The 26,719-nt window shown below is 44.9% G+C and overlaps 1 protein-coding gene across 2 annotated transcripts in view; it reads right to left on the bottom strand.

The window, feature by feature from the left end:
* Positions 1-4,209: 4,209 nt before the first annotated feature.
* Ercc4 (ERCC excision repair 4, endonuclease catalytic subunit) overlaps positions 4,210-26,719 on the bottom strand; it is a 38,229-nt gene continuing 15,719 nt past the window's right edge. The window contains exons 3-11 of one of the 2 annotated variants that reach the window (XM_031363029.1): positions 24,383-24,578; positions 23,206-23,413; positions 21,327-21,507; positions 20,286-20,414; positions 19,054-19,164; positions 16,219-16,816; positions 14,061-14,153; positions 8,927-9,039; positions 4,210-5,458 (exon numbers count right to left, since the gene is read on the bottom strand). In XM_031363029.1, the coding sequence (XP_031218889.1) occupies positions 4,725-5,458; positions 8,927-9,039; positions 14,061-14,153; positions 16,219-16,816; positions 19,054-19,164; positions 20,286-20,414; positions 21,327-21,507; positions 23,206-23,413; positions 24,383-24,578 (2,363 nt within the window). In that variant the 3' untranslated portion in view covers positions 4,210-4,724. The remainder of the gene's footprint in view (positions 5,459-8,926; positions 9,040-14,060; positions 14,154-16,218; positions 16,817-19,053; positions 19,165-20,285; positions 20,415-21,326; positions 21,508-23,205; positions 23,414-24,382; positions 24,579-26,719) is intronic. The other variant, XM_031363040.1, reaches the window with a different exon arrangement.

The raw sequence follows: 26,719 nt of genomic DNA, 5'->3' as shown, positions 1-26,719 counted from the left end.
GATCCTGTGATTCTGGGATCCTCTGATCCTGAGTGTGTCAGAGCTCCTGGGAGTCAAGCTGCCTCTGGGCCCCTAAGATCCCGGTGTGACCAAGCTCCTGGGATCCTAGGATCCAGTGGTCCCTGTGGTGCTAGGTGTGCTAGAGCGCCTGGGAGTGGAGCTTCCTCTGGGTGTTGTGGGACTGGCTGCGGAGTTAGCACCCAAGGTCTGCTCAGTGCACCTCTGATCCCATGATCCTGGGAATGTCAGAGTGCCTGGGAGTAGAGCTTCCTCTGGGTGTTGTGGGACTAGCTTGTACATTTACTTTTGATATATTTTTATTTATACTATTTACTTTATTATATGCTTATTTTATATATAAATTTATATAAATATGTATGTATTTATATAAACACAATAAAATAAACATTTTATAATAAAATGTTTGTAATAAAATAAAATATACATCTTATATAAATTTTACTTATATTTATGTATTTATAAATATAAAAGTATATATTTTAGTATATGTATACCTCTTATTAAAAATTTATTTTTTTGTGTTAAATTTTATGTGTATGTGTGATTCACCTGCATGAATATCTGTGTACTATATGTGTGTCTGGTGTAGAACAGTGTGCCAGTTCTCCTGGAAATGGAGTTGCATATAGCTGAGCTAACATGTTAGTGTGGGGAATTGAACCTGGGTCCTCTAGAAGGGCAGTCAGTGCTCTTAACTACTATATATAATGCTGGAAACAGGCTTTATCCCTGGGAGTCCTGGGAGCTTGTTTGGCAATGCTGTCAAAAAGTAGTTTTCAAAAGTCAAAACCATGATTCATAGAAAAGAAAAAATTTTAAGTTAAATATTTTTTTCATGAAGTATTTTTTTTTTTTTTTTTGTGCCACCTATGGCAAGCAGGAGAGCTGGCCCCAAGATCGTGAGAGCAGCAGGGTTAGCCCTCACATGCTGCAACACTCAGGAGAACAGGTCTTGCCCCTTGCCTGGGCAGCACAGAGTTGGCCCTGGATTTGGGAGTCACAGGTAAGCTGCCCTGAGGGCGTGGGTGTGAGCTCAGGAGAGCCAACCCTGCCTCTCATCTGCTATGAGGTGGTCCAGATGAGGAGAGATGCCCTCCACCCATCCCCTGGCCACCTCTGACAGGCAAAAGAACTGGCTCCTAGGTCATGAGAATGGGTTAACCGGCCATGTCCCTCACTGGCTGCAGATCCTGTACTGGCTGCAGCAGGGTAGGGCTGGCTCTGGTTGCTTGGGGGTGGCAGAGTAGGGATAGAGGTGGCAGTGAGGAATGGGAGTGTGTGGGGGGAGGAGATGGGACTTACTGGTGAGCCAGCCCTGGGGTGTAAGAGCAGGAGCACCCACCCCTTCTATCCCATTGATGAATCTGCTGGAGTACATGAAGGACCTCGTCTTACAGGATCTCATGACACAGGGCAACAAAAGAATATCCGAGAGAACTCCCAGTGAGGTTCCAGTCTTGATAGCGTAGCACAAGTCAGAGGCCTCAAAACACAATGCACAATTGCAAGCAAAGAAGTGTTGACAAAAGGGTATACTATGGGACACACTGCAATACACTTCAGCTTCTACCAGATTTCTTTTTCTCTGTTGTGGGGGAAGTTGCAAGGGTGGAGGGTGGGCATGAGCCACAGCGAGAAGAGAGGAGGGGAAGATGAGTGGGATTGGGGTGCATGATGTGAAATTTCCAAACTTGCATGTAGAAGCCAAGGGAAGACACATGGGGGTGCTTTCCCATTGCTTTCTTATGTTTTGGAGACAGGGCCTTTCACTGGACCTGAAACTCACCACTGCAGATAGGCTGGCTCATGAGTGAGCTCTGGGATTCACATCTCCACTCAGCAATACAGAGGTTGCAAGCTGAGCAATGTCCAGTTGCTACTGGGGCACTGGGGATGTGAACTCAGGTCCTCTTACTGGGGCAGCAAATCCTCTTGCTCACTGAAGCCAAGCCACCTCTCCTGACCTGGGTAGCTCTGAGATCTAGGGCAGAACCAAACACAACCTGTAAAACAGCCAAAATCAATGAAGTGATTCCTAATGATATGGTGCTACGCTTGGTACCTCGTCAGGGGTCATCGGAGAGGCTTCCTCCAGCAGCAGATGGGAGTAAGTGCTGACACCCACAGAGAGCAATGTGCTGAGAGTCTAAATAGGAGGTCTCTACCGGGTCCCTCCTCAGAGCTCAGGGAACCCTGTAACATAGGGGGAGGAAAGGCTGTAGGAATTGGAGAGGATGAAGGACTCAGGAGAATAGGCCCACTGAATCTAGTAAGCAGGGCTCACATGGCTCCTAAGAGACTGGAATGGCAAGCACAGGGTCTGTAAGGGTCTGCACCAGATCTTCCCTGTAAATGTGGTATCCTGCCGCTCTGCCCCGTTGCAGAATACGAAAGCGAAAGAAAGCCCAGAACTTAGACCACATGCCTGCGGTGTGAATCACCTGCGGCGGCCCTGGAGATCAAACGTGGACTTTGCAGCTGGGACATCAAAGGAACTGAAACTATTGAAACTCAGCCTTACTGCCTAAAACTATGTTTGAAGGGTGTTGTGTAAACAGATTGGAATGCTATCTCCCTGTTCTCACGCCTATGCTAAAAGCCAAGAGGTGTTTTAGTTTCAATTCTGCCTGAGCTATATAAACCCGTTTCTCTCTAGTAAAGACACACCTTGATAAAGCTTACTTGGTGTCCTTTCTTTGTCTCTTCCCTCGCCCGCTTGTTTCCACAGGTACTTAATTATCCCAGTTTGTGAACACCCACAGAGAGAGATTGCGAGTAGGTCTCCCTCATGTATATGCTATGTACATTAACTTCTATTAACTCCTACAATGGGAGTCACACGGGGTCACAGTGACAGCTAACTTGAGCTGATGAACACTGGAAACTCCTGGGTTACAGATCGCTGTACTAGGTAATGAGGATTGTTTAAAACACTGTCCAGAAGAACTTTGAAATTTTAACTCTGAATGAAACACCCATCATAGCATGTGCTATGTTAAGATTTTTGTTTTAGGGAACAAAACAATAGAAAAGGGAGGCAGAGTTACATGGAGGAAGGGGACTATTACCGTAAGTGGAAGTGGACGTCTGTGTTCACAAGCTGGGAACGACCACACCGTCCAGTGAAACTTACCAGGTAGTTCTGTCCTGGTCCAGAAGGCAAACACATTTTTAACCCTGGGTTGAAACAAGTAGCTTAGATCCCTTCCCATCATAAGCTTACTACTTTACCTTTCCCCTGTTTTCCATGCCTCCAATAATTGACTATGTCTTGACAACCCTTGACATTCATTCCTGAAGGGCTGTGGGCAGGATGCTCAGGGGATGTCCTCTGCATCCTTGGGTTTAACTAACCAAGGACTGGAAATAGAGGAACAACTGCATCTCTTCTGAACATGCAGGCTATTTTCCTGTCATTAGGAGCACAGGGAACCGGCCATTACCACCAGTCCTGCCGCAGTTGCTGTGAGCCACCTAGAGATGGTCTGAAGTTCAGAGGGGGATAGGCAGAGCTTATAAGCAAACACCACTGAACGACTGCAGCACGCACAAACTACCATCAGAGAGGGTCCTGGAAGGAATGTCCCATGGATACTGAGGCACAAATGTACTGTTAAGTACCAATAATCAAGATGCTAACATGTAAGGTTCAGTTCAGAGTGCTTTTGTTAAAGATGGAGGAGACAGTGTTTTTGTTACAAGGTCCATTTTTTCATCAGTTCAGCCAAAGACAGCTGACCTGGATGGAACACTTAACCATGTGGCAAGCTGAAATTCATGTGGCATTAGTTCTTGAGGTAGAAAATTTACTGCTTGTCACTGAACACATAAATAGCTAATGCTTAAGTATCACAGTTTGCAAACAGCATGAAGATGCAATGAATCCCATTTTAACACAGAAAATCCAGTCTAAATCAATCATGAGGTTGGTTTGTGGGTCTTTAAACACCTATGTATTTCTTTTGGAGTCTTACGTGTTCTCTGTACTGATTTTTCCATTTTACCACAATCCTTCAGTAAGAAGGAGAGAAACCTACGTCTAGAAAGCACCTGGCCCACCTCTGCTCACATTCAGTCCTTACCCCGGTAAGGAGAAGCAGTCAGAATACAACCATGGGCAGGGTAGAGATGGTGTGCTTCTGGTATGGTTCTAGCATCTTACACCAGAGAGGTGAGGGACACTTAGACTTGTCATTTGGGCTTAACTCAGGTCAAACACTGAGTAGCCTTTTATTAACTCATGAAATCTTGTCCATAGCAATTAATTCTGTTAAAAACACTGGCTTAAACAACCGAGTCACAGTACATGTTAACCAGGGGACTAGAGGGCTAGTTTGTGTGGGGGAGGTGGAGAAGCACGGTAGTAACAGCAGCCCTGTCTCAGGCCTATCAAGTCCTGTGCAGCCAGTGTTAGGACCATGGTGGAGTGCTTTTACCAGCCTGAAAAGCAAACCTGGTCTGTGTTTGCTTCAAGGGGCAAGATCTCACCACACGTTATTGAAAAGGATCACTGCAGGCCGGACATAGACAGAGCACAGAGGGGCAAGAGCCAGTAAGGGAAGACGAGTACCCACCTCAGTACAGAGCCCAGGGCAAATCCTGGCTTCTGGACAAACGCCATGGGGGACAGAATGGCAGTCACTAATTGCCCTGGGAAAGAATGAATTGCTATGCAAATGGTCAATAAATAGCCATGTGATTAGTTACTTTCTTACTCTGCCTTTGGACACCAAGTCTGCATAGGCAGTGTGCAGGAAGTCGTGCAGCTGCTTGGCATTTCCCGAGTGCCCCAGGATGCTTGTGAGTCGCTCCAGGGATAGGGTAGCCAGTTCTGCGATGTTCTTCACTTGATTCATCAGGGAGCGACAGTTCTTGGCGTTGACCCCAGGCATCTTTAGCACAAAGTCTTGGGGGCCAGGGTTATATCTATCTGACTCAGGCAGCGTTTCTGAGTCTGCGGTGATGGCCATGGCTGTGGCCGCATCAGGCTGTGGCTTGTTCTGCTTCAGCTCCTCAAACAGCTCTGCTGTGGCATGGGGTGAGGGGCACCAGAGCAGCCGCAAGCGTGGGAAGTGCAAGGTGAGGAGTGTGAGCTTGGAGCTCACGTCGCTGCTGCTCATCTCCTGGAAGAAGGCACCTCGTGGTGCCAGGGAGAAGGGCTTGCTTGGGTCAAACTCAATGAGCAGCACAGGTCTCCGGTAGTAGCGTGACATGGCTAGGCACTGGCTGTACAGGCGGCCACTGTGCAGTGAGCCAATGAGGTCACTCACACTTTTGCGCTCCACACACAGCTCAGGTGTCAGGATGTAATCACCCACCTCCAGAGTCACTGGCTCTATGTCTATACCCCTCCGATGGATCAGAGATGGGAGCTCGCTCCGAAACTCACGCATGTCCACCACAATGCTGGACTGTGTGCCATTCCGCTCCTGCCCACCTATGAAAAGGGGGTTTAGGTCGGGTCACAGGGAAGAGTACTTAGAGATGACTTCGTATAGGTTTAAATGTTTCTGTTGTTAAACTCAGATGAATAGTTATAACACTTTCTATCATTCTAAAAATAGAATTTATAGAGAAAGCAAAGGTAGTTTCCCCCAAATTAAATGGAGTCAATAAGAAAGTTAACTGTGCTCATAGTTTATGACTTACAATGGCACACAAGCATCTTCACTTTGGTTCCTCTCCACTCCCTCATAAAGAGTATGCATGTATGTATGTATGCATGCATGTATGTATGTATGCATGTGCTAGTCCTTAACTCTCTAGGCCCTATGTGATGTAGGGGCTAAGAAGACTGCCTTCTCAGCTGCTGCCTTACCTTTGGGTCTAGAGACGGGAAAGCGAAGGTGCTGAGAACAGCTTCTTACACACTGATGTGTTACACACTGATGTGCACACACTGATGTCTTACACACTGATGTCTTACACACTGATGTGCACACACTGATGTCTTACACACTGATGTGTTACATACTGATGTGTTACACACTGATGTGTTACATACTGATGTGTTACACACTGATGTGCAGACACTGATGTCTTACACACTGATGTGTTACATACTGATGTGTTACACACTGATGTGCACACACTGATGTCTTACACACTGATGTCTTATACACTGATGTGCACACACTGATGTGCACACACTGAAGTCTTACACAATGATGTGTTACACACTGATGTGTTACACACTGATGTGCACACTGATGTCTTACACACTGATGTCTTACACACTGATGTGTTACACACTGATGTGCACACTGATGTCTTACACACTGATGTCTTACACACTGATGTGTTACACACTGATGTGCACACACTGATGTGCACACACTGATGTGCACACACTGATGTGCACACACTGATGTGCACACACTGATGTCTTACACACTGATGTGTACACATTGATGAGTTACACACTGATGTGTTACACACTGATGTGCACACATTGATGTGTTACACACTGATATGTTACACACTGATGTGTTACACACTGATGTGCACACACTGATGTCTTACACACTGATGTGCACACACTGATGTGCACACACTGATGTGCACACACTGATGTCTTACACACTGATGTGCACACACTGATGTGCACACACTGATGTCTTACACACTGATGTGTACACATTGATGAGTTACACACTGATGTGTTACACACTGATGTGCACACACTGATGTCTTACACACTGATGTGTTACACACTGATGTGTTACACACTGATGTCTTACACACTGATGTGTACACATTGATGAGTTACACACTGATGTGTTACACACTGATGTGCACACCTGGCCCCATGCTAGCAAGTGTGTGGGATCAAAGGCTCAAAAACTGCATTTTCAACAAACTCCAGGGATGTTAATGCTGTTGCTTTAAGAACAATCTGGGTATGAATGTTATCTGTGTGTATATATGTGAGCATGTGTACATGAGGGCTTGTATGTGCGGCGTGTGTATGTGTAGCTATGTTGAGCCCATATGTGGAAGCCTGAGGAAGGTAGTGAGATGAAGTCACAGCTGAATGGACTGCTGGGAGGTAAGGCCATCAGAGAAGGTAGAGCACTGGGGCAGGCCACCGAGAAGTGTCCTGCACTTACCCTGACATTTGTCTGTTAGCTGCCACAAATGAACAGTTTTCATGCCCATAGCCTTCCCCTATGGTGTTCTGACTCATCATAGGCCTAGGAGCAATGAGGCTGGCTGGGTATGGACTGAACCTTTTGAGATAGGTCCAATCACTCCCTCCCTTCAGTTGTTTCATGAGGTATTTGCCATAGCCACAGAGAACTGACAACTTGACCTGGTTAAGCACTTAGTTAAGGGAGAAGCACTAGGGTCACAGAAGACATCAGCATGGCTGTGAGGTGGAAAGAGGTAGGGCCACGAGCCAGGAGTGCAGGTAGACTCTCAGGCACTGGAAAAAGAAGGAGATGGCTCTTCCACAGATCTGCCAGGAAGCTGATGAGTGACAGTCAATGGGGATTCTGCCTAGCCTGCAGACCTATAAGGTCAATGTGTACTTCTCAAGCCACCAAATTTGTGTAATGCTTTTATAGTACCAACAGGAAACTCAGGCTTCCAAAGGGCAGAGCTCTAGCAAGTGCTTTATGTGTGGTATCTACAGCATGACCTCACCTCCTTCACCCTGCCTTACAGGCTACAGCTCTTCCCAAATGCTGAACAAGCAAGGCAGAGTTAAGTATCTGCTTCAAAAAGAATACAGATATTCTAAAGTAGTACTCTCTCAGAGCACACAGCCCGAGGCCTTTCTCTACCATATGCCTTTGGGATGTGACCCCAGTTCCAGTGCACAGAAGCAGGGTCTCTCTGTTAGAGGCCAGCACACTCACGGCTTTAATAAGCAGCTCAGGCCACACATGCACAGCACATGTGTGGAGATCAAAGAACAATTCTCAGGGTGGCTTTTCTCTTGCTACCAAGTAGGATGGGCCACGGAACTTAGATTTTCAGGCCTTCATGCAAGTGACTCTAACCTCTGAGTCATTTCTCCAGCCTTCTCTCTCCAGCCCCTGACAAATACCGATAAAACATGGGAGGGAAGGAAGGAAGGAAAGAAGGGAGAAAGGGAGGAAGGAAGTCCTTAGGCTCAGGGTTTTGGTGCATGAGCAGCTGGCTCTGTTGTTTCTGAACCTGTGGCAGGCAGAGCATGAAAGCTTGAACTCAGTGGCCCAGTGGTCTGAATGGATCCAATGTCAGCAGAGGTTAAATCATCTTTAACCCTACTGTGTCTCTTAGGCTGCTTGGCTGATGGCAGCCTACATGGAAGTGGAAGTCCTTGTGAGTAAGGGTGCTGTGCTTAGAGTCCATCAGACCTTGGTGGCATGCCAAACACCTGGGACTGGAGAGACACCAATAAGCAGAAAATGCTTTGGAGCTGGGAGGGCGCATACCTAAGGAAGTCCCAGTAATGTGGGACCCTGAGACTATAGGCAGAGGGACTTGGGGAAATCATCCTTCAGCTAATGTGTGAGCCAACTGGCTTCCTCGGGCACAGATCCCATGCAGCATTCTGAAGGCTTCATTGGTAGTTTATCTGCTGTCTCCCCAAATCATTTCCTTTTCATTAAAAAATCATTTATTATTATTTTAATTATGTATATGTGTGTGCGTGCCTGCACGAGTTTATATGCAGCACAGGAGTGAATGTCCCTGGAGAGGCCACAGGATGGTGCTAAAGTCATAGAAAGTTGTGAGCTGCCTGATGTAGGTGTTGAACTGAAAACTCAAGTTCTCTGCAAGAACAGCCAACCATAATCTCCCTTGCCTGATTCATGTTTTTAAGAGTTTATGTAAAAAGCTCAGCTATGTGGCTCTGGGGTTTCCCAGGTTCCTCTAAAGGCAGAAATGGTGCTAGGTTCAGGGTAGGGCTTACCGGCTTTCCGAGTGTCCGTGGGAGCATCCATGGCTGCTGTGCCTCTTGCTAGGTCCAGGTTGGTTTCATCTCTGCCTTCCCGTTCTTCGGGGACAACCATGCTAGCCTTTTCTCTGGGGAACAAATACCATAAGCACCACTTGACCAATCTCAACATTCTAGATTAATCTTTTGAGAAATCTAACCTCTAAAATGATCTACATGCTGGCAGTAGGGGTGCACACCTGTAATCCAGGACTCAAGAGGCTGAGGCAAGAGGATTGTCTCTGATACATGACTGGAGGGTAAGGCGAATGCAAGAGATACATTAGAAATAAACAACCAGTAGTACTGGCTGGAGGAGCCCAGCCAACCTGCTGGGCCTCTTTTCCCACACTCTAGAGTGCGAATAAGAAACTCTTTTAGTGTTTGTTATGTGACTGAGCCTGCCCCAATGGGCTGTAAGGCTAAGGCACTGTCAACATAGAAAAACAAATTAAATCATTTAAAGTCAGATATGTTTCAGAAGGAGGGAGAGTTCAGTCAGTGATTAAGAAGAAGAAAAAGAAAATGCAGGCACGAGGGAACTCTGACCCCTCCCCTCTCCACCCAGGAGGAAGGCCCCATCATCCACCTTTAGTTTCAAAGGAGAACCAAGGTCAATACAAGAATAAAGTTTATGTCAGGGGTTACAACAGACAATCAGTATCTGGGAACGAGCTGGGGACAGCAGCCACTCCTCAAGGATGTGCTTGAAAGCATTTTGAAGTGTTCCCTGCTTGGGTTAAGGTATCAGGATATAAATGTGATCACTGGGCTGGCAAGATGGCTAAGTGGGTCCAGGTGCTTGTCACTAAGCCTGACGACCCAAATCCAAGCTCCAGAACCTACTTGGTGGAAGGAAAACTGACCTCCACATGATCTACATGCATACATGCATGAATATAGACACACATACATGAAGTACACAAACAAACGTAACAAGTATGATCATACAACCCTTCTAGTCTTCAGAGTAAGACATATCTCACACACACGTTAGGAGAACTGTTCCCGGATCACAGGAAGCCGGGTGGTTCCTGCTTCAAACCAGGGAGCATGTGCTGATTACCTCATAAGGCTTAAGTACTAAGAATCTAATATGTGCCTGGTGCCAGAGCACGTGCAGCTGGACTGTTTTCTCTTGAGGCTTGCAGCAAAGCTAATGAAGCAAAGCCACCCTGAACAAAGCCACAGAATTGAGAACTTCAGCAGACTGGGGCTAGGTAAGAGAGAGGAGCTGCGTGCGAGAGGGATGTTTCCACCAGACCTGAGATGCTCCAGGGCTCAGCTCCCTCAAACACTGTGGAGAACAGAATGGTTCTGGCTTTCTTACCATCCTCTAGGCCAGGGCTAAGGGCTCTGGGAGCAAACCCTTACCTAGCATTGAACTCAGCAGCAATTCCTGGTCACACCCAATGTACCCAAGAAGACAAAGGCCAGTAAATCACAATATTATCAAGAACACAGCCAGTAAATCCTCAACATTATTTTCTAACATTTTTGTGTTTCCTTTCTCTACCACTTTCACAAATTAAGCTACAGATCACATAGGGGTGTGAAGTGAGGCGGGGCTTCCTGATGAATGTGCTCTCTGTGGGTGGATATAGCACAGACAGGAGCTAAGATCTCATTCTTATTGGCAGTGTGACCTGGAATAAGTCATTCAGTGGCTCCCTGCCTCAATTTGTTTTCCTATCTGTAAAATGGGGATAATGCCAATAAAATCTATCTGAAAAGACTGACTACAGTGTGCATGTAACACTCTGGGTGGGCTCTTGGCTTTCCGCACCTGCTGTGGCTATCCAGGGTCACACTGAGACACCAAAGGTCTGCTTTCAAATGAGGCTGGTTTCCATTCTGGTTTCAAATGAGTTTCCATTTCTGAGAAAATTTACACCCCAGGAAGGAACTCAGACCTTAAAAAGAAAGTCTTGCTAAGCATCACACATGAGCCTAGTAGACATTACAGTATCAAAAGCAGCCATTCCTTCCCTACACCAGGCACTTATGTTGCTTTAATGATTTCCTTTTTATCATTGTGTAGACCAGGCCTGCTTGGAGTGCTGGGATGTTCTGTGGTATGTGAATGGCTCTAATGATGATGTGAGGTGAGAAGGCAGAGCTCAGAGCTCTGAGGTATCCAGGTAAGTCCTCTTCTTACAGCAAAGTCAACCCATCTTGACTCTTCGCTGTGAACCACCAACCTGTTCGCTAGACAACACCTTGCCCGTACTCTCCAGCAACTGAATCTGCTCTCTCTACTTGTCTGCACTCTACACTCTCTAATTCAGCTAAGCAGCCCTCAGTTGCTGCCTGTCTGCCCGGGTCATTCCTCTCTGGTCAGTTTAAATAGCAGCCCAGTGTTGCTCTTATAACATCTCCCATGGAGGTCTTGGCGAGAGTCTGCTCTCTTACTGTCACAGGAAACTCTCTCCCAAGTTCAGGGGAGGTGCAAATGCCCTACTGGCAATGTACATCTGTAACTTTGTGTTTTTAAAAACAAACACCACTACCCAATCTTCTGGGAGAGTAGGTGTCCTAAGGTTCTACATAGTGTGACCACTCAATTGCTGTGCAAAGTGAAAGACTTTATTAGTAGGCACTGAGTTTTAGAAAAAAAGTGACGCTAGGTGTTAGGTAAAAATAGCATTTTCTCATGGGCTGGGAACTAACCTGGGATACATGGATGCTCTGCTACATGGGTCCTCTACTCTGCTGATGGTTCTGTCTCTGATGACCAGACATTTGTATACACCAGTAGTTGTATGGAGGTGCACAGCACATTACTGCCATTGACTCCAAGCACCTTTTCTCAATTAGCCTGCTTGATGAATCAGGGGAGAGGCAGCAGCTGAAAGATCAAAGTCTGGAGCATGAAGCCATCCTCTAAGGGATTCTAGCCTCATAGCCTATCATCTTCCTGGTAACAACAAGCTACCAAAGACAAGAACAGAGCAGGGTACAGGTGCTGAAGCTTAGCAAAATTCTAAGAAAGGCCTGCATGCTTAAAGCTGGGCCAAAGCTAGGCCCCAAGCACTGAGCTCTGGAGCACCCTTAGTGTGAGGGTGTGATGCAGCTCAGGCCTTGGGTCACAGGGACAAGTGTTTGATCAGTAGATGCTACCTGTGATTGCTGCTGAGTGCCTGATTTTGTTTTGTCAGGCTGCAGCTGGAGAGACGAAGTGAGTCACATGGGTTCTGTGTCCATGAGACCAAGCCTCAAGGAAGACTGTGGACACCAAGGCTGCATGAGTGTTCCTGCTGCCATGTCTGCACGTGCCGTGGCTTGGAGCTACACCTTCATGGTTCAGACAGCTTCACTCTTGCTTGGCTCCTGAACTGTAAGTTTCCCTGCTGATGCTTAGCTGTGTCCTTCTGCTGTGACAACCTAATTATGAGTCCTTCCAAGCAGATCTCTGACTGGAGAGTGACCTTAGTGACCCTGACACAGGAAAACCAATGACCTAATAAAGATACGAAAGCTCTAGGTGTTTATTTGTAATTTGGTAACAATGACTTTGATCAAAGCAAAGTCAGATACAGAATATTTTTAAGGCAGTAAGAACTGTGGGAGGTGCTGCATCTCTGACTCATTTCCTAAGCATTTCTTGCATCTGCCCTTTTCTCTTCCTTAACCTATCTTTGGTGCCAGCTTCCTCTCAGCAGACAACTGCATCCCTGTCTCCTTTCATAGACAACTTTACAAGAGTAAGTGCCACAAGCCACCTGGAATGTGCAGTGCTGCCACAGAGACCCCAGGCTCTGAGCATTTGCATATACAGATGCTCAGGGGCTCTGAGAACTGTGACTAAGAGGTCATTTGTATAATAAGACATTACTTTTGAAATCATTTTTAAACACACATACACACACACACACACACACAAATAGAAACAATCCCATATGCTCTTCCATAGGCTAAGAGGACAGAGTAACAAAGCTACCTGTCTAGCAGCTTCAAGGAAATGCCCTTATTCTAGAAGTTGTAAAGGGAAGGGTGATGTCTCAGTGGACTGAACTATAAATACCCATTTCTAGAAATGTCTGCACTTGATTCACCTGGGTATACAAACGCTGAACACTCATAGCCACCCCTATAGGGTGCTGGCCACTCTGGGATTCTGTCCAGCTCCATGCCAGGCTTTCTGCCCAGGACACTGCCTATGTCCAAGGCATGGAAAGCCTGTTATGGAGACGTAGCTATTGTTCTGTGGCCTAGGTTTTCTCTGGCTCAGCTCTATGATGCCCTTAGATCATCAGTCCACTACAATTTTTTGGTATGGCTCCTGGTGGGTCATCTGCTCTCCCAGATGCTTAGGGGTAAGAGGGTAGCCAGCCAGTTTGTGACTATCCCATAAACAGCTCCTTCTGTTAAATTGGAAACCACCAGGATTGGTAACATGGCATCCACACTCAAAACCAGATGCATATGTTCAGAAGGACAGCACACATTAAGTTAAGGTGGTCAGAACTGAGGTGGGGGTGGGGATTAAAAGTCCTTCTACTGCAAACCACTGAGATTTTATAAGGAGGGAAACCCACGATTGAAAAGGACACTGGAGCAGAGGGTGTAGGGCTGGAGAGTGTCCCTCCTAGAATTGTGTTTTGTGGTATGTCTGATGCTGACAGTCAAAAACAGCTTCCCTTACACATTTCTGATATGAAAAATCTGAAATTCAAGATGCTACAAATTGTAAAGTGTTTGGCTGGCCAACACAACGGCACAATAGGAAATTCCATGTCTAATCCTGTGGTGGTGGCACTTACAGAAGTGCCCAGCTTGTTGCCTCCAATGACCTTCAGGCCACAGGTCTAACAAACACACAAACTTCATGTTCAGGATTGGATCCCATCACTAACACATATATTACCTATATGGAAATATCACAACATTTGAAATACTTCTGGTTCCAAGTTTTTCAAGTTTGTATTCTACTCATTAAACCCATAGTGAGCAACTGCATGGGTAAGAGAGAGGGAAGAGAAGGGGAGTGTGTGGCAGGCAGCCACTAGGCACCAGCCATCCCCCCAACTCATGACCTCACCCCCTTCTTTGGGAGCCATTTAATATTCCCATCAGAATAGGACCCAGAGGGACAGGCCACCCACCTCACCTTATGAGCTTTTCAAAAGCTTCCTTTTCTTTCCGTAGAGCAGTCAGGTAGCGCTGCTCTTCTGTGGAGCCTCCGTATATAAGAAAGTAAACCCTGTAGGTTAAGACAGAACTCTTTTAGGCTGCAACAATGTAACCTTAGTCCCTGGAAGGTACAGCACAGTGGGGCACCTAGAGCAGCAGCCCTGGAGGCAGAGTAAGCCTCCCCTGCCCCATCGAGCAGCTTTCCCACTCCCCCCACCCCCAAGCGAGCAGCTCCTCCACCCCACCCAGCGTGCCGGCTTCCATGGGCTGCACCAGACCAGCCTGCTAAGGCTCCTAGGGTTGTCACCCAGGAAGGTTTCTTTTTCTTTTCAGCAAAAGGAGGAACACAGTTCAGGTAAACACTGAGATAGAACTAGAGGATAAGAATTCTTTCTTCATAACTATAAACAAAAAAATGAAGCCCGCAAAATCTCCTAGAGGCTTCATTTTTAACCTTTTCTTTGCACGTCTACCAAATGATAGCTAGAAGTGGGAAATCATAATTAGAACCAGCTTAGGGAAATTCAATGTTAAGGACAAGCAAATGAATTAAACAGCTAAGACCTTTACTCTCTGTACTCCCTCTATCCATGTCACAGTGGAAGGGAGCCAGGGACATTTATACATGGACAGTAGCAGGAATCTTAATTTCTTTTTCTCCCCTCTCTCCCTCTTCCTCCCCCCTCCCTCTCCCTTCTCCCCTCTTTCTTTTTTTGGTTTCTAAAGGGCCTTGCTTTGGGGCTTGTTGGTTAAGAGTGCTTTCTGTTCTTCCAGAGGACCAGAGTTCAGCTCCCAGCACTCATGTTGGGTGGATTATAGCTGCCTTTAACTCCAGCTTTTACATCCTCCTTTGGCATCTTTGACAACTGGAACACACACACACACACACACACACACACACACACACACACACCATTAAAAATAAATGTGTTTTACAAATCTACAGAGAACTCGCTTCTTATTTGTGGCTGAGGTTGAATCAAGAGCATCACACTACCACCAGCTCATCCCCAGTAGAGGCATTTCCTTCTAAGCCTGCTTTACTTTTAGCACAGATCTCCTTAGACCATCTTACTTTGAAGTTAGAGAGGGGAAGGCCATTGGGTGAGTTAGGAGCTCTTAGCTGCACCATGGATGTGCCATATGGCTAAAGCCAGCAACTTCATTTCTGAGGCCAAGTTTCCCATTGATTATGTGAGCAGTTGAATTTCCAGATCTTTTCTGCCCTTGACAGGGCAGTATTCTGTTCTCGGGCAAGAAGCTTGGTGCACATAAGCTACCCGGGAGCTGAAGGCTAGTAGGCTGTAGCTGACTATCAAACAAGGCTCTTGCCAGGGTCTTTACACCTGGGCACCTTCCCTGCTGCCTCTGTTGCTTCTGCTATGAGAGGCTGTCTTAGTTACCCTGTTACAAAGGTTTTTCTTGGCTGTGTTTCTGGTTCAGATTGAGTTCAGGATATTAATTTTGATATTTATTTCCCTTTAGCTAGCTGAAGAGCAAGAACACTGTATTCTTTCTCATCTAATAGATTGGTAGGTTTTTAAGATATTTCTAGAAACCCAAGAAAATATGGTATAGTAATTCCTAACACATGTTGGTTTTATGAGAAATAAATTCAGAGTCACTCCTTAAGTTTGTAAGTCATGAGATGGTGGGTTGGCCCAGTAGGTAGAGGTGTTCTCTGTCTAATATGAGTGTGGCCCCTGGAGCCCACAGAAAGGTGGAAGGCATCAACAAGTCTTGCAAGCTGTGATGGTGTGCACATATCCATACATGCAAGGAAAAATATGTACGATTTTATAGGGTGTTTTAGAAGATTAATAACATTTGGCTAAGCCATAAGTATATTACCTTTGGTATTATACAGAATATTATCAATTTCCTAGACTTTCCAGATACTGTACCTGTAAGAGACACACTCAGACATAAAGAAAGAATATGACCAGGGTACAGGAAAATGCCAGGGCTGCTGGAGGCTTGCAGTTCAGCCTGGGTGGCTGACATCCCTCTGGAGCGTTCTCTCATTCACCAGAAAGCAGCAGCAAAGCAGCCGCATTGTGGGTTAAAGGTAAGAAAGCCACCATGAAGGCCAGTTTTTGTATTAAAGCCTGCAGATCTGTCAGGCACAGACTTGCCTCAGAGGTTTCCCAGGCCTGCTAGCCCTGTAGATCTCCAGTTGCCGAACAAAGGTGAGCTCTGCATCATACAGAACCACGTATCTGGGCTCCACCTCGTGCAATACCCGCGTCAGGGCATAGGGGTCGCTGCACCCCAGAAGCGGATGGATGATGGTCAGGGGCTCTTTCAGGATGCCATAGGCCGCATCGGATGACACATTTAAATCAAATGATTCATGCTTAATCTCTCCCCCGCAGCCTTCTGTGCTACTGCTGGTCTGTCTGCACAGGTCTTCTTCCAAAGCCCTTTCCTCTGGCGGCTCCTTAGCAGTCTCCAACACTTGCGTCAGAGTCAGCTCTCGTTTCTTTCTTTTGAGAGCCCCCCTTTTGGCGGAAGCACGCTCTTTGTTTGGGGCATCTTTTGGTCTTTTGTCAGATTTCGTAGCTCTCTTTGGGACGTCCCCCTTTCTAAAATTTACCCACATTTCTTCAGCTTTGCCATCCTTCTCAAAGGTTTTCCTGTAGAGCCGCAGCAGGAAGGTTTCTGCTCCTGCAGTCAGGTAGTCTCTCAGCTGGCAGCATGTGCGGTCATCACTAGCACAGATCAGCACCTGGCCTGCAATCAGAGAGAACCATGCTTGCTTGCTTACTCCCATCCTCGGCTCCTTGGGCCGCCCTCAGCCCCCTTTAAAGGAAGGCATTTTATGTTAAAGAACCCAATTTACAAACTGTTCAAAGGGGGCTTGGGTAGCAACCACATGCTTTCACCTCTGGACCGACCCAAGGAGCAAGGCAGAAGCCAGAACTATTGAGAAACAAGGTACAATGCAGGTTTTAACAAAGCTTCAAATGAATAATTTTTCTAGAGGCTCTTAGACACTAAGATACATTTTAAATGATTATAGAGTTAAATGTAAAATCTTAAATCACAAGAAAAGATGGCTTCTCTTCACTCCCAAGATGGAGGTGGTTTTCTAGCCTTAAAAGTAGAATAATTCTCAGAGAACATTGTATCTAATGGTTGATTTTGGAGCAATAAAAAGAGCATTTAAAATTCTAAAGACAGAAATCAGCAATGACAGATGGTACCATTATTACCAAGAACGAGCAAACAAACTGGTGTAGTTTATGTTAGCCAAGATAAAAAGTTAGCCAAGATAACTGCATTAAAGACTCAGCAGAAAGCAGGTTACTAATACCAAAACTTAAGATGTCTCACTACAGTTGCTATGTATGTATGTGTAATTTCCACTTATAGATAGCTAAGTATAATGAAAATGAGTATTATAAAAACCAATGTCATGATATGCCTCAAGTCCCAGCACTTAGGAAGCAGAGGCAGGAGGACCGCTCCAAGTTCAAGGCCAGTCTGGTTTACAAAGTGAGTTTCTAGTTAGCTGCTTGAGAACTGTGCAAGTTCTAAAGTTATATTAAAAAAAAAAAATCACAAAAACTGTTTTTTAATGAGAATTTTTAATTATATTCATTTTATTAAATTTATTTAGTATATGTGTACAGGTCAGAGAACCCTATTCTCTTCCACCACCACATGGTTTCCAGGGAATGATCTCAGGTCATCTGGTTTGGCAAGAAAGGCCTTCACCCATGGAACCATTTCACCAACCCTCTCATAAAGCTTCAAGTATAAGCTTTTGTGTGTAGCTATCCTTGACTGCAGGCCAAGGGATGGGTGTATTCTAGTGATATTATGATGTGAAACTCACGTGACAGAAACCTAGAGGGAAACACACTAATGTCAGTATCCTCATTTCTACTGCAGGAAATCTTATTCTTCTTCTCACTTTACCTAAGTGAGCATGTGTGATGTTGAGTTGTGAGCCACAGTGCTGTAAGTTCTGGGTAATCATCGTCAAGATCTACTAATATAAGGATTGAATGTCTTTTAGAAAAAAGACATTTTTGTGTGTGTATGTACATGTGTGACTGTGGAGGGCACATGCCGATGCCTGTGGAGGGCAGTAAGAAGAGCGTATTTGATCTCCTGGAACTGGAATTAAAACTGGAGTTGTATAATATGGGTGCTGGGACTGAACTTTCCTCCTCTGTAAGAGCAGCAAGTGCTCTTAATCTCTGAGCTGTCTCTCCAGCCCCTGAGTGACTTTAGAAAAACAAAGCCTTTAGGTTAGTGCACAAAGTCATTAGCTTACCAGTGGAATCTTCAGTCTCATGATACTTTGTTTTCATTTCCCCTGTGCCCACCACCCCACCCTGATAGCCTTTACTACTTTGCAGTTCAAAGACTCAGTATTTTCAAACACACACATTTACTCTCTATCTAGCTTTATTTTCAATTTACACATCTGTTTTAATCTACAGTGCTCATCTGTTAGCATGCTCATGTCTGAAGGCAGAAGGCTTACAATTGGAATTGTCTTTCTAGGGCTTGGCCAATAGAGGCCTAGGATGGTAAAGCTTCTTTGGAAAGACACTTGACTGGGCATATAAAACAGAAAAAACATTAGCTGATTCCTGGGAGAGTCTAGATTTAAAACCCAGTGACTACATATATGGAATTATGCTGAATCTTTAAATAGAAGCCTGGAGAAGCTGAGCAGTAAAGACTGGGCTTTATGGATACAAAAGGACACACCCTGGAGGAAAGCTCATTGGATGAAGGAACTGAAGCAGTGCTGGCTCTAGGTGACTGACACTGAACATCTGTGTGCTGTCTGGGGTTTGGTGGCACCTGCCTGAAATCCAGTACGAGGAAGCAGAATCAGAATGTCGAGGACAGCCTCAGATGCAGAGCAAGCTCCAAGGCAATGTGGGCCAATGAAATTGTGTCTCAGAAACAACAGAGTAGGCCAATGTCATCAACTCCTTTGTTCCTACCTGGGCCACCAAGGGCTTCGCTCTCCTTATTTTCTGCTTCGATTTCTTTCAGGACTTCAGTCAGCGCCTCCCACTTTGGATTGCTTTCTAGAACCAGTTCTCTTTTTGTTTCTGTACAGAAATAAATGATAACCTTATTCTGCTCAGTTAGAACCACGGCAAAGGCTTTCCCACAACAGAAACTACCATGACTGTGAATGGACATGTCCTTGGCTTCCACCACTCAACACAGGAGCTGCTTCAGTTGTGATGCTGTACACCAGCTACACAATGCAAGGGATAGGTGCCAGCAATACTCATTACCTCCCTTCCTCCCGCCCTCTTCCTTTCTCCTTCCCTCCCTTCCCTTTCGTTCTCTCTCGCTCCCTTCCTTTCATTGTTTTGTTTAGCCTTTAGAATCATAGTTTCTCTGTGTGGCCCTGGCCAGACTGGAATTCACAGAAATCCACCTGCCTCTGCCTCCAGAGTGCTGGGATTAAAGACTCGCACCACCAATGCTGCTGCCTGGCAGTATTTATTATTTCTAATAGGCCTATGCTTTCTACAATCCTGAACATGGACAAAAGCAGGTAACAACTAATTTTTTATTCTACAAGTATTCAAACATATGAATATACTGTTTTGAATAGATCTTCAAAATAGGCAAAACCAAGTATTAAATATCCCATCCCAGGCAGGCCTTAGAAAAAGTGGTACTTGATGCTTACTAGATAGAAACTGGAAGCAAGGCTGGGCAGTGGTGGCACACGCCTTTAATCCCAGCACTTGGGAGGCAGAGACAGGTGGATTTCTGAGTTTGAGGCCAGAGTGAGTTCCAGGACAGCCATGGCTATACAGAGAAAGCCTGTCTCGAAAAACCAAACCAAACCAAACCAAACCAAACCAAACCAAACCAAACCAAACCTGGAATCAAACCTATAGCTACCTTTGTCTATTGTATTTTTATTCTTCAAAAGTTACAAAAAACACTAAAATGCTTCACTAAGAAGCATTTACTATAGCCCAGGATGGTAACAGTTGAAATGTTTCTTGTATAGCAGTAAGAACACTCTTGATTGATAGCTGGCCTTTGACACTGGTGTTCTCTGGCTGTGCATATCATCCTGGTGGCACTGCGTACTCTTCCCACACACATGCCTATGCATAACAGAAGAGGCTACATCTGCTTTAAGCTAACACCTGCTTCCACGCCATGGTAGCCACTGTGAACAGAGACGCATGTAAGGCCTGACCTTGTCCTTCAGGACTCGCCATCTTTTCTGATGTTTTGGCCTTTTTGCTCAGTTTGACATCTGGAACACGGTAAACTCGGGAGCGAGCATTCATGAACATGGAGGTGCTAGCGTCCAGAAAAAGCCAACCTAGTAGAGTGTTTTTTTAAAAAGGGCTTCAGTTAGTGGCAGTTTTAAATACTCTCAATGGTCACATGACCCACATAGATCATGGCTGCCATCTTGCTTCCACATCTTACTGTGTAGCCTCTGCTTGGCTAGACCAGTGGTTTTCAAAGTTTGGCCCTCAAGAGGTTTTCATGGGTATGAGATCTCAAAACTTTGCTTATAGTAATTCTAAGATAACCATGTTGACACTTCCAAAGTGGTACTGGGGAACTCTACATGTAACTTGCGCATAATCCAAGGAAGTAGCACCAACTAATGAGTGCTTTCTCACATACCTCTGCACTTCATCACTGTTGCATGTCCATGACACTGGGGACTGTGTCCAGGGCCTTACATGTGCTAGGTATGTACTCTACCATGGTGTTATAAACCCAGGTCTATAATTTGTTATTTGAGAAAGTTCTGAAGAAGCAGTGAAAATTATTAATTGCACATATTTTGACCCTATGGCTCAAGGGTCTTGGGTAGTTAGCATGACAGTCACTGTACATGCATGTACTTCTAAATGAATCTCATAAGCCTTTGACATTCTAGTGGATGAAACCATCTCTTGGGTCTTTGAGTAAAATTAATTTTAAGTTTCTATGAACCAAACTCCCAGAACACATCCTATTTCTAAATTAGGCTGTCTGTACTACAAAGGTCTTCTCTGGAAATAAAACTGTCAGGAATGGATATATTTATTATACAGAACAGAAGTTAAGTAGGTGGGAACATTAGCAATCAATATAGCTCTACATCCTTGTGCAGTGAGCATGAAACACAATTTATAACAAGAGTTGAATATAGCACACCTTCCATTAACACATTAGCTAACATTAACATTAACACAAGCTAGCTCCTAGAATAATACTGGTATTTTTAATCTCATACCTGAATTCTGACCGAATACCTTCTCCGTTGCTCTAAGAGATTCCAGAAGATTAAGAAATGTAACACAATCATACTGAGAGAGATACTGCAGTAAAGTTCTTAGTATTTTCAAATCCTGCACCAAGGATTTAGTTTTGGTTCCAAGCTGGTGCCACAAAGGGTCCAAGTAATGGCGGATTGTCTGAAAAAAAAAAAAAAAAAACCAAAACAATATACTGTTGTTTAGATATGTTCAATATGGCTTTTCTTAACACAGCCATACTTTCCATAAGGGTTATTCACTGGATATGTAAAAACATATTTAAGATACTAAATGTTTTGTTATTCCCATTTTACTACAATAAGATTCCCTAAATCTTTCTAAGGAAGTAGCTAGATAGTTACAGATCACTCAATCCTAATAATGTTTTAATTTCTCAAGCATAATGTCTTATTGCTACAATTTTTATGATCAGATGCAGCTAAGCTCCCTTGATTATTACTGTCAGGGGGCTGAGGGGATGGCTCTGAGGTTAAGAGTGTCCACTGGGTAGAAGAAGAACCTGAGTTCAAATCCCAGCTTCCACATAAACAGATGGGATGTGCTTCTAACCCTGGAGCTATGGGGGCAAAGACAGGAGGACCTCTGGGACAGTCTGGCTGTCAGCTTAGCTCTCGATTTAGTGAAAGACCCTTTTCTCAATGAAATGAGGCAAAGAAGTGATAGAGGTCACTCCATGTCTCCTCTGGCCTCTGTACATTCAGGAGCATGTGCAACACACACATACATGTGCACCCAGCATGCACAGACACAACACACAGAGGTGCACGCACATGTATGCAGGCATATATAAACATGCATGGTCATACACATCACAGACAGAAATGGCCTGGTATGTATCAGAAAATCAGCAACTCATTCTTATGAACAGGAACAGCAGCATATGGGGCATCTCATCAGCCACACTGAACAGAGGTGGTAACTGTGTGATCTTACGGTTCATGCTCCAGACTGGGATGTGTATGCACAAGAAACCAGACACAATGCGGGGAAAGAAGGCTAGAGCCACTCCACAACAGTGGACCGCTTTGTTAGAAGATGTATGGATCCTCAAGATTTTATTTGTCCTGGTACAAGCTCTGTCTATATTCAGAGGTGATTAGTGGACGAATGTCTAAAATAATCCTTACTTCTCACCTGTCAGCGACATTGGACAGAAATCAGTGTTCAATAAAGCATTCTGCTTTTCTAGGACAGCATGCACTAAGTTATATACACATGAGGATGAAGGAGAACACAGAACACACGGGATCTATTCTGCACATGAGCATTTCATAGTAGACTGACCTCTTCTGGACACCCCCACACATTGCTCCCAGTGACACAGAGAATGACCCAGAATTTAAAAGACAGCAGTATGTGTTAAAATAAATGTGACCTGGAATTTTTTAAAGATAGCACTTTGGAACTCATAATTCACTATAACAGACTATGGGGCCACATAGTGAGACCCTTGTCTCAAAACAAAAACAGCCCCCATATAACCAAACCAAACCCAAAACTAAAATAAAAAAATTGCACCCAACTTTCTATTTAAAAAAGACAGTAGATCCAGGGATGCCCAATTAGGAAGCATTCCTTTATAGAGTTGCGGTCTACAGATATGCAGGTACTGCCATTTGGAACAGACATTCCCTCACTACGTAACTGAAAAAGTCAGGCTTGTGTTTACATGGCAAACAAGTATGTCACTGCGACTTACTATTTCCCAGTAGGCAAAGCAGCCCCACTTTAAGTCACCTACAGTTTAATTCTTACAAAGAACATAGTGAATGTTGAAACATTCTTTAAAACAACAACCTAACCAGTTGTGGGGTAAGAGGAAGAAAAGAAGTGGACCTTGTCGAATGGCTTCCCAAGAGCGTTTTCTAATGACAAATCTTCTACTTCTAGCGATGGGTTGTGGCATTTCAGTTCCTTCAGACATGCATTTAAGATGTCTAGAATGGCCGTCTGAATGGCAAGCATGGCGGGGGTCATGGACACATGAATCTCTACGACTTCAGGCTTGTGCTGTTCCAAGAAGGAGTTGACTGCTACATGGAACCTATGGAGACAGTTTGCAACTCAGCTTCAACAACTACAAACAAAATGGAAGCACAACAGCAATGAATACAAACACACTGGGCCTCACTCAAGCAAGGCAGTCCCAGAAAACGTGTTAGTACAACCCAACGCCTGCTTTCACAGTGTGGGTAAACATGGCTCCAGGCCCTGGGTCCTTACTGTGTATGGCAGCTTAGTACTCTTAAAAAACAAAATGAAATAACAAAAAGCCCCATGACACTTATTTGGTGTGCACATGCCATAGTGCATGTGTGGTGGCTGCCAGAAAACCCTATGGGTCCCCAGTGATCAAACATGGATCATCAAGGTTGGGAGCTAGCCTTGTTACCCAGAGCATCTTACTATCCTTGCCCTTACTGTTTTTGAAAGATATATTTATTTATCTACTTGTGGTGTGTGTCTGTGCATTTAGAGCTCAGAGGACAACCCACGGTCAGTTCTTTTCTCCCATATGGTTCTGGGAGATTAAACTCAGGCAAGCACCGTACCCTTGAGCAATCCTGCTGGCTCTGCTTTTGTGGCTCTAGCAGCAGAGCTGAGCTAACTGGGCCTCCACTATCAAAATATTTACTATTTATGGGTGGGTTTTAATTCTGAAATAAGAAACAATTAAAAGAATAATTGTACAACTAGTAGTCTTCATAAAATTGAAACACACACACACAAATGTGTTTATAAAGAAGAGGAGGAGAGGAAGAGGAGGAAGGAAGAGGAAGAGGAAGAAGAGGAGGAAGAAGGAGGAGGAGGAAGAAGAGAAGAAGAAGAAGAAGAAGAAGAAGAAGAAGAAGTAATAGTAGTAGTAGTAGTAGTAGTAGTAGTAGTAGTAGTAGTAGTAGTAGTAGTAGTTTATAGATAGGATAGCAAATTTCACACTGTATTCCATCCACTTTATTAAAACAAATGCAGTTAGGCACTTGTGCTCACAGAACATGCTCCATAGCGATGTTACCTTGGCCACAGGTAGAGCTTCTTCACAAAAAGGCTCCTCATCACTCTTTCCACATGACAAAAGCCAGTGTCAAAGGCAACAGCATTGTCGGTGAAAGCTTTGATGAAGCCCCGCTTGTTTTTCTGGCGGAAGAGACGCAGGATGAAGGCTTCCTGGCAGGACTCAATGATCTTGTGTGCTCTGTACACGAGGATGCCTGTTGGGGGTGTATTAGTGAGGGCTCTCTAGAGTAACAAGACATATAGGATGAATCTCTCTCTATAAACAGGGGGAAGGGGATTTATTAGAGTGCAATAGTAACCCTCGTGATTTCTTATTCAAGGGTGGTGTCTTAGCCAAGGTCACTATTGCTGTGGAGCACCATGACCAAAAGCAACTTGGGGAGGAAAGGGTTTATTCTGCTTACATTTCTATATCACAGTTCATCACTGAAGGGAGTCAGGACAGGAACTCAATCAAGGAGGGCAGGAACCTGGAGGCAGAAGCTGGTGCAGAGGCCATGGAAGGTGCTGCTTACTGGCTTGCTCCCCCTAGCTTGCTCAGCCTGTTTTCTTATAGAGCCCAGGACCACCAGTGCAAGGATGACTCTACCCACAATGGGCTGGGTCCTCTCCCATCAATCACTAATTAAGACAATGGCCTTTATGTCTGCTTATAGTCAGATCTTATGTAGGCCTCTCCTCTCAATGACTCTAGCTTCTGACAAGAGGACACAAACCTACTCACACAGGTGCAGTTTGTGTTTTAGCTTCAATGATGAGTGTGCACATGGGAGGTGAAGTGAGGGGGTAAGTCTCCCCAGCCACTGGGAACATGAGTGTCTGGACCACAAGGGGGGCAGGCTGAGAGAGTAATAGAGAGCATGGGTCTTGAATGGCTCATTATGTGAGCAGATGAACTGCTACGCTCACTCGTCTACACCAGTTACCTCTGCAGTATCGGGGGTAAAAGCCTGATCAAGGACAAGAGGCATTATGGCCCCAAAAGGGAGCTTGTGCCTCCTGGGTATTCAGACAGTCGCTGGTATCTCCTAACTCAGACTTGGACGTGTTCCAGATTAGTCTTTCCAATCATCAACACGCCCTCTTATTTAAGCATAAAGGTACCCCAAGAAATGATTCATAAATGGCTAAGATTGGACATTGTTTCCTGGCCAGCACAATGTTTCCAATCTATCCTAATTTGAGTCCTAGCTGTCCTTAGCTTGGAATTTCTCTCAAGGAATCTGCCTTATCAGATAGAATTTCCTCAGAGTTAGCGACAGAGGTCAGGCACCATTGCTTACTGTTAACATAGTTAAAATTCTCAGGGCAGTCCCACAGAAGAAAGAACTGTTTTACATATTAGAGAATAATCTGAAGGGCTTCTCTCACTAAAGTACATTAGCTAGAATAGGAACTTCCTGGTCCTTGCCTACAGCAGAATCAGAGAATTAGCATAGGAATACCAAAATAGCCCCAGCAGGGAGGGCTCCACTGCTCTTCCGCCTGCTTCATACCTGGCTACTTGATCCTACTGACCTTGCTTACGTGACCTCAGTCTTGCACCCCTTGCTGTAACCCCCGCCCACCTGCGTGACTCTTGTCATCTGCCCTGCTTGCTGCTGTGTGCTATTTAAGCCTCATCTCGTACAAATACATTCAGATTCACCACACCCTTGAGTCGAGTTTGTCTGTCATCTGCCGACTTATTGCCCACCTGACCAGAATTCTCATCTCATGGAAATTGGGGTCCTCGCAATGAACTATATAAAATAGCTTCAGTTTAATAAGTCTGGGTAGCATCTGCATCCCATTAGATGAAGTCAGCTTTGAGGATACAGTCAACAAAGAGCTAAATTATAAATTACACTATCTTAAACAAAAACCTCTAATGAACAAACTTAATATATTTTGCTTTGTTTTGTTTATAGAGGTAGGCACATGATCTTTAACCTAGCTTGACCTTAATTAAACTCATGATCCTCTTGCCTCAGCCTCCTGAGTACTGGGATTACTCTACCTGGTAACGTGGCTTTTGTGGTCTGGTACAATGCCCCTGAATCTTAAAAACAAGAACAAGGGTGGAAGAGGTGGCTCAGTGGATAAAGCGCTAACCACGTTGGTGTGAGGACTGGAGCTTGTACTCCTAGAACAGTCAGGTGGCAGTAGGTCCACTTGTACCTAGGGAGCTACTGACCCTACCTCAGTAAATAAAGCAGACACAGATTGAGGAAAACATCTGATGTCAAGTTTTGGGTCTCCACATACACACACGCACACATGTACACATCTACCCACATAGAGCACATACAAAAAAGATAATGAAAGACTCCGGCTAGAGTTCCCGCTCAAGTCC

This window comes from Mastomys coucha, unplaced genomic scaffold, assembly GCF_008632895.1.
Source record: "Mastomys coucha isolate ucsf_1 unplaced genomic scaffold, UCSF_Mcou_1 pScaffold12, whole genome shotgun sequence".
Taxonomy (NCBI): domain Eukaryota; kingdom Metazoa; phylum Chordata; class Mammalia; order Rodentia; family Muridae; genus Mastomys; species Mastomys coucha.
The sequence above is the reverse complement of the archived record's forward strand: the minus strand, read 5'-3'. Positions and strand labels throughout refer to the sequence as shown.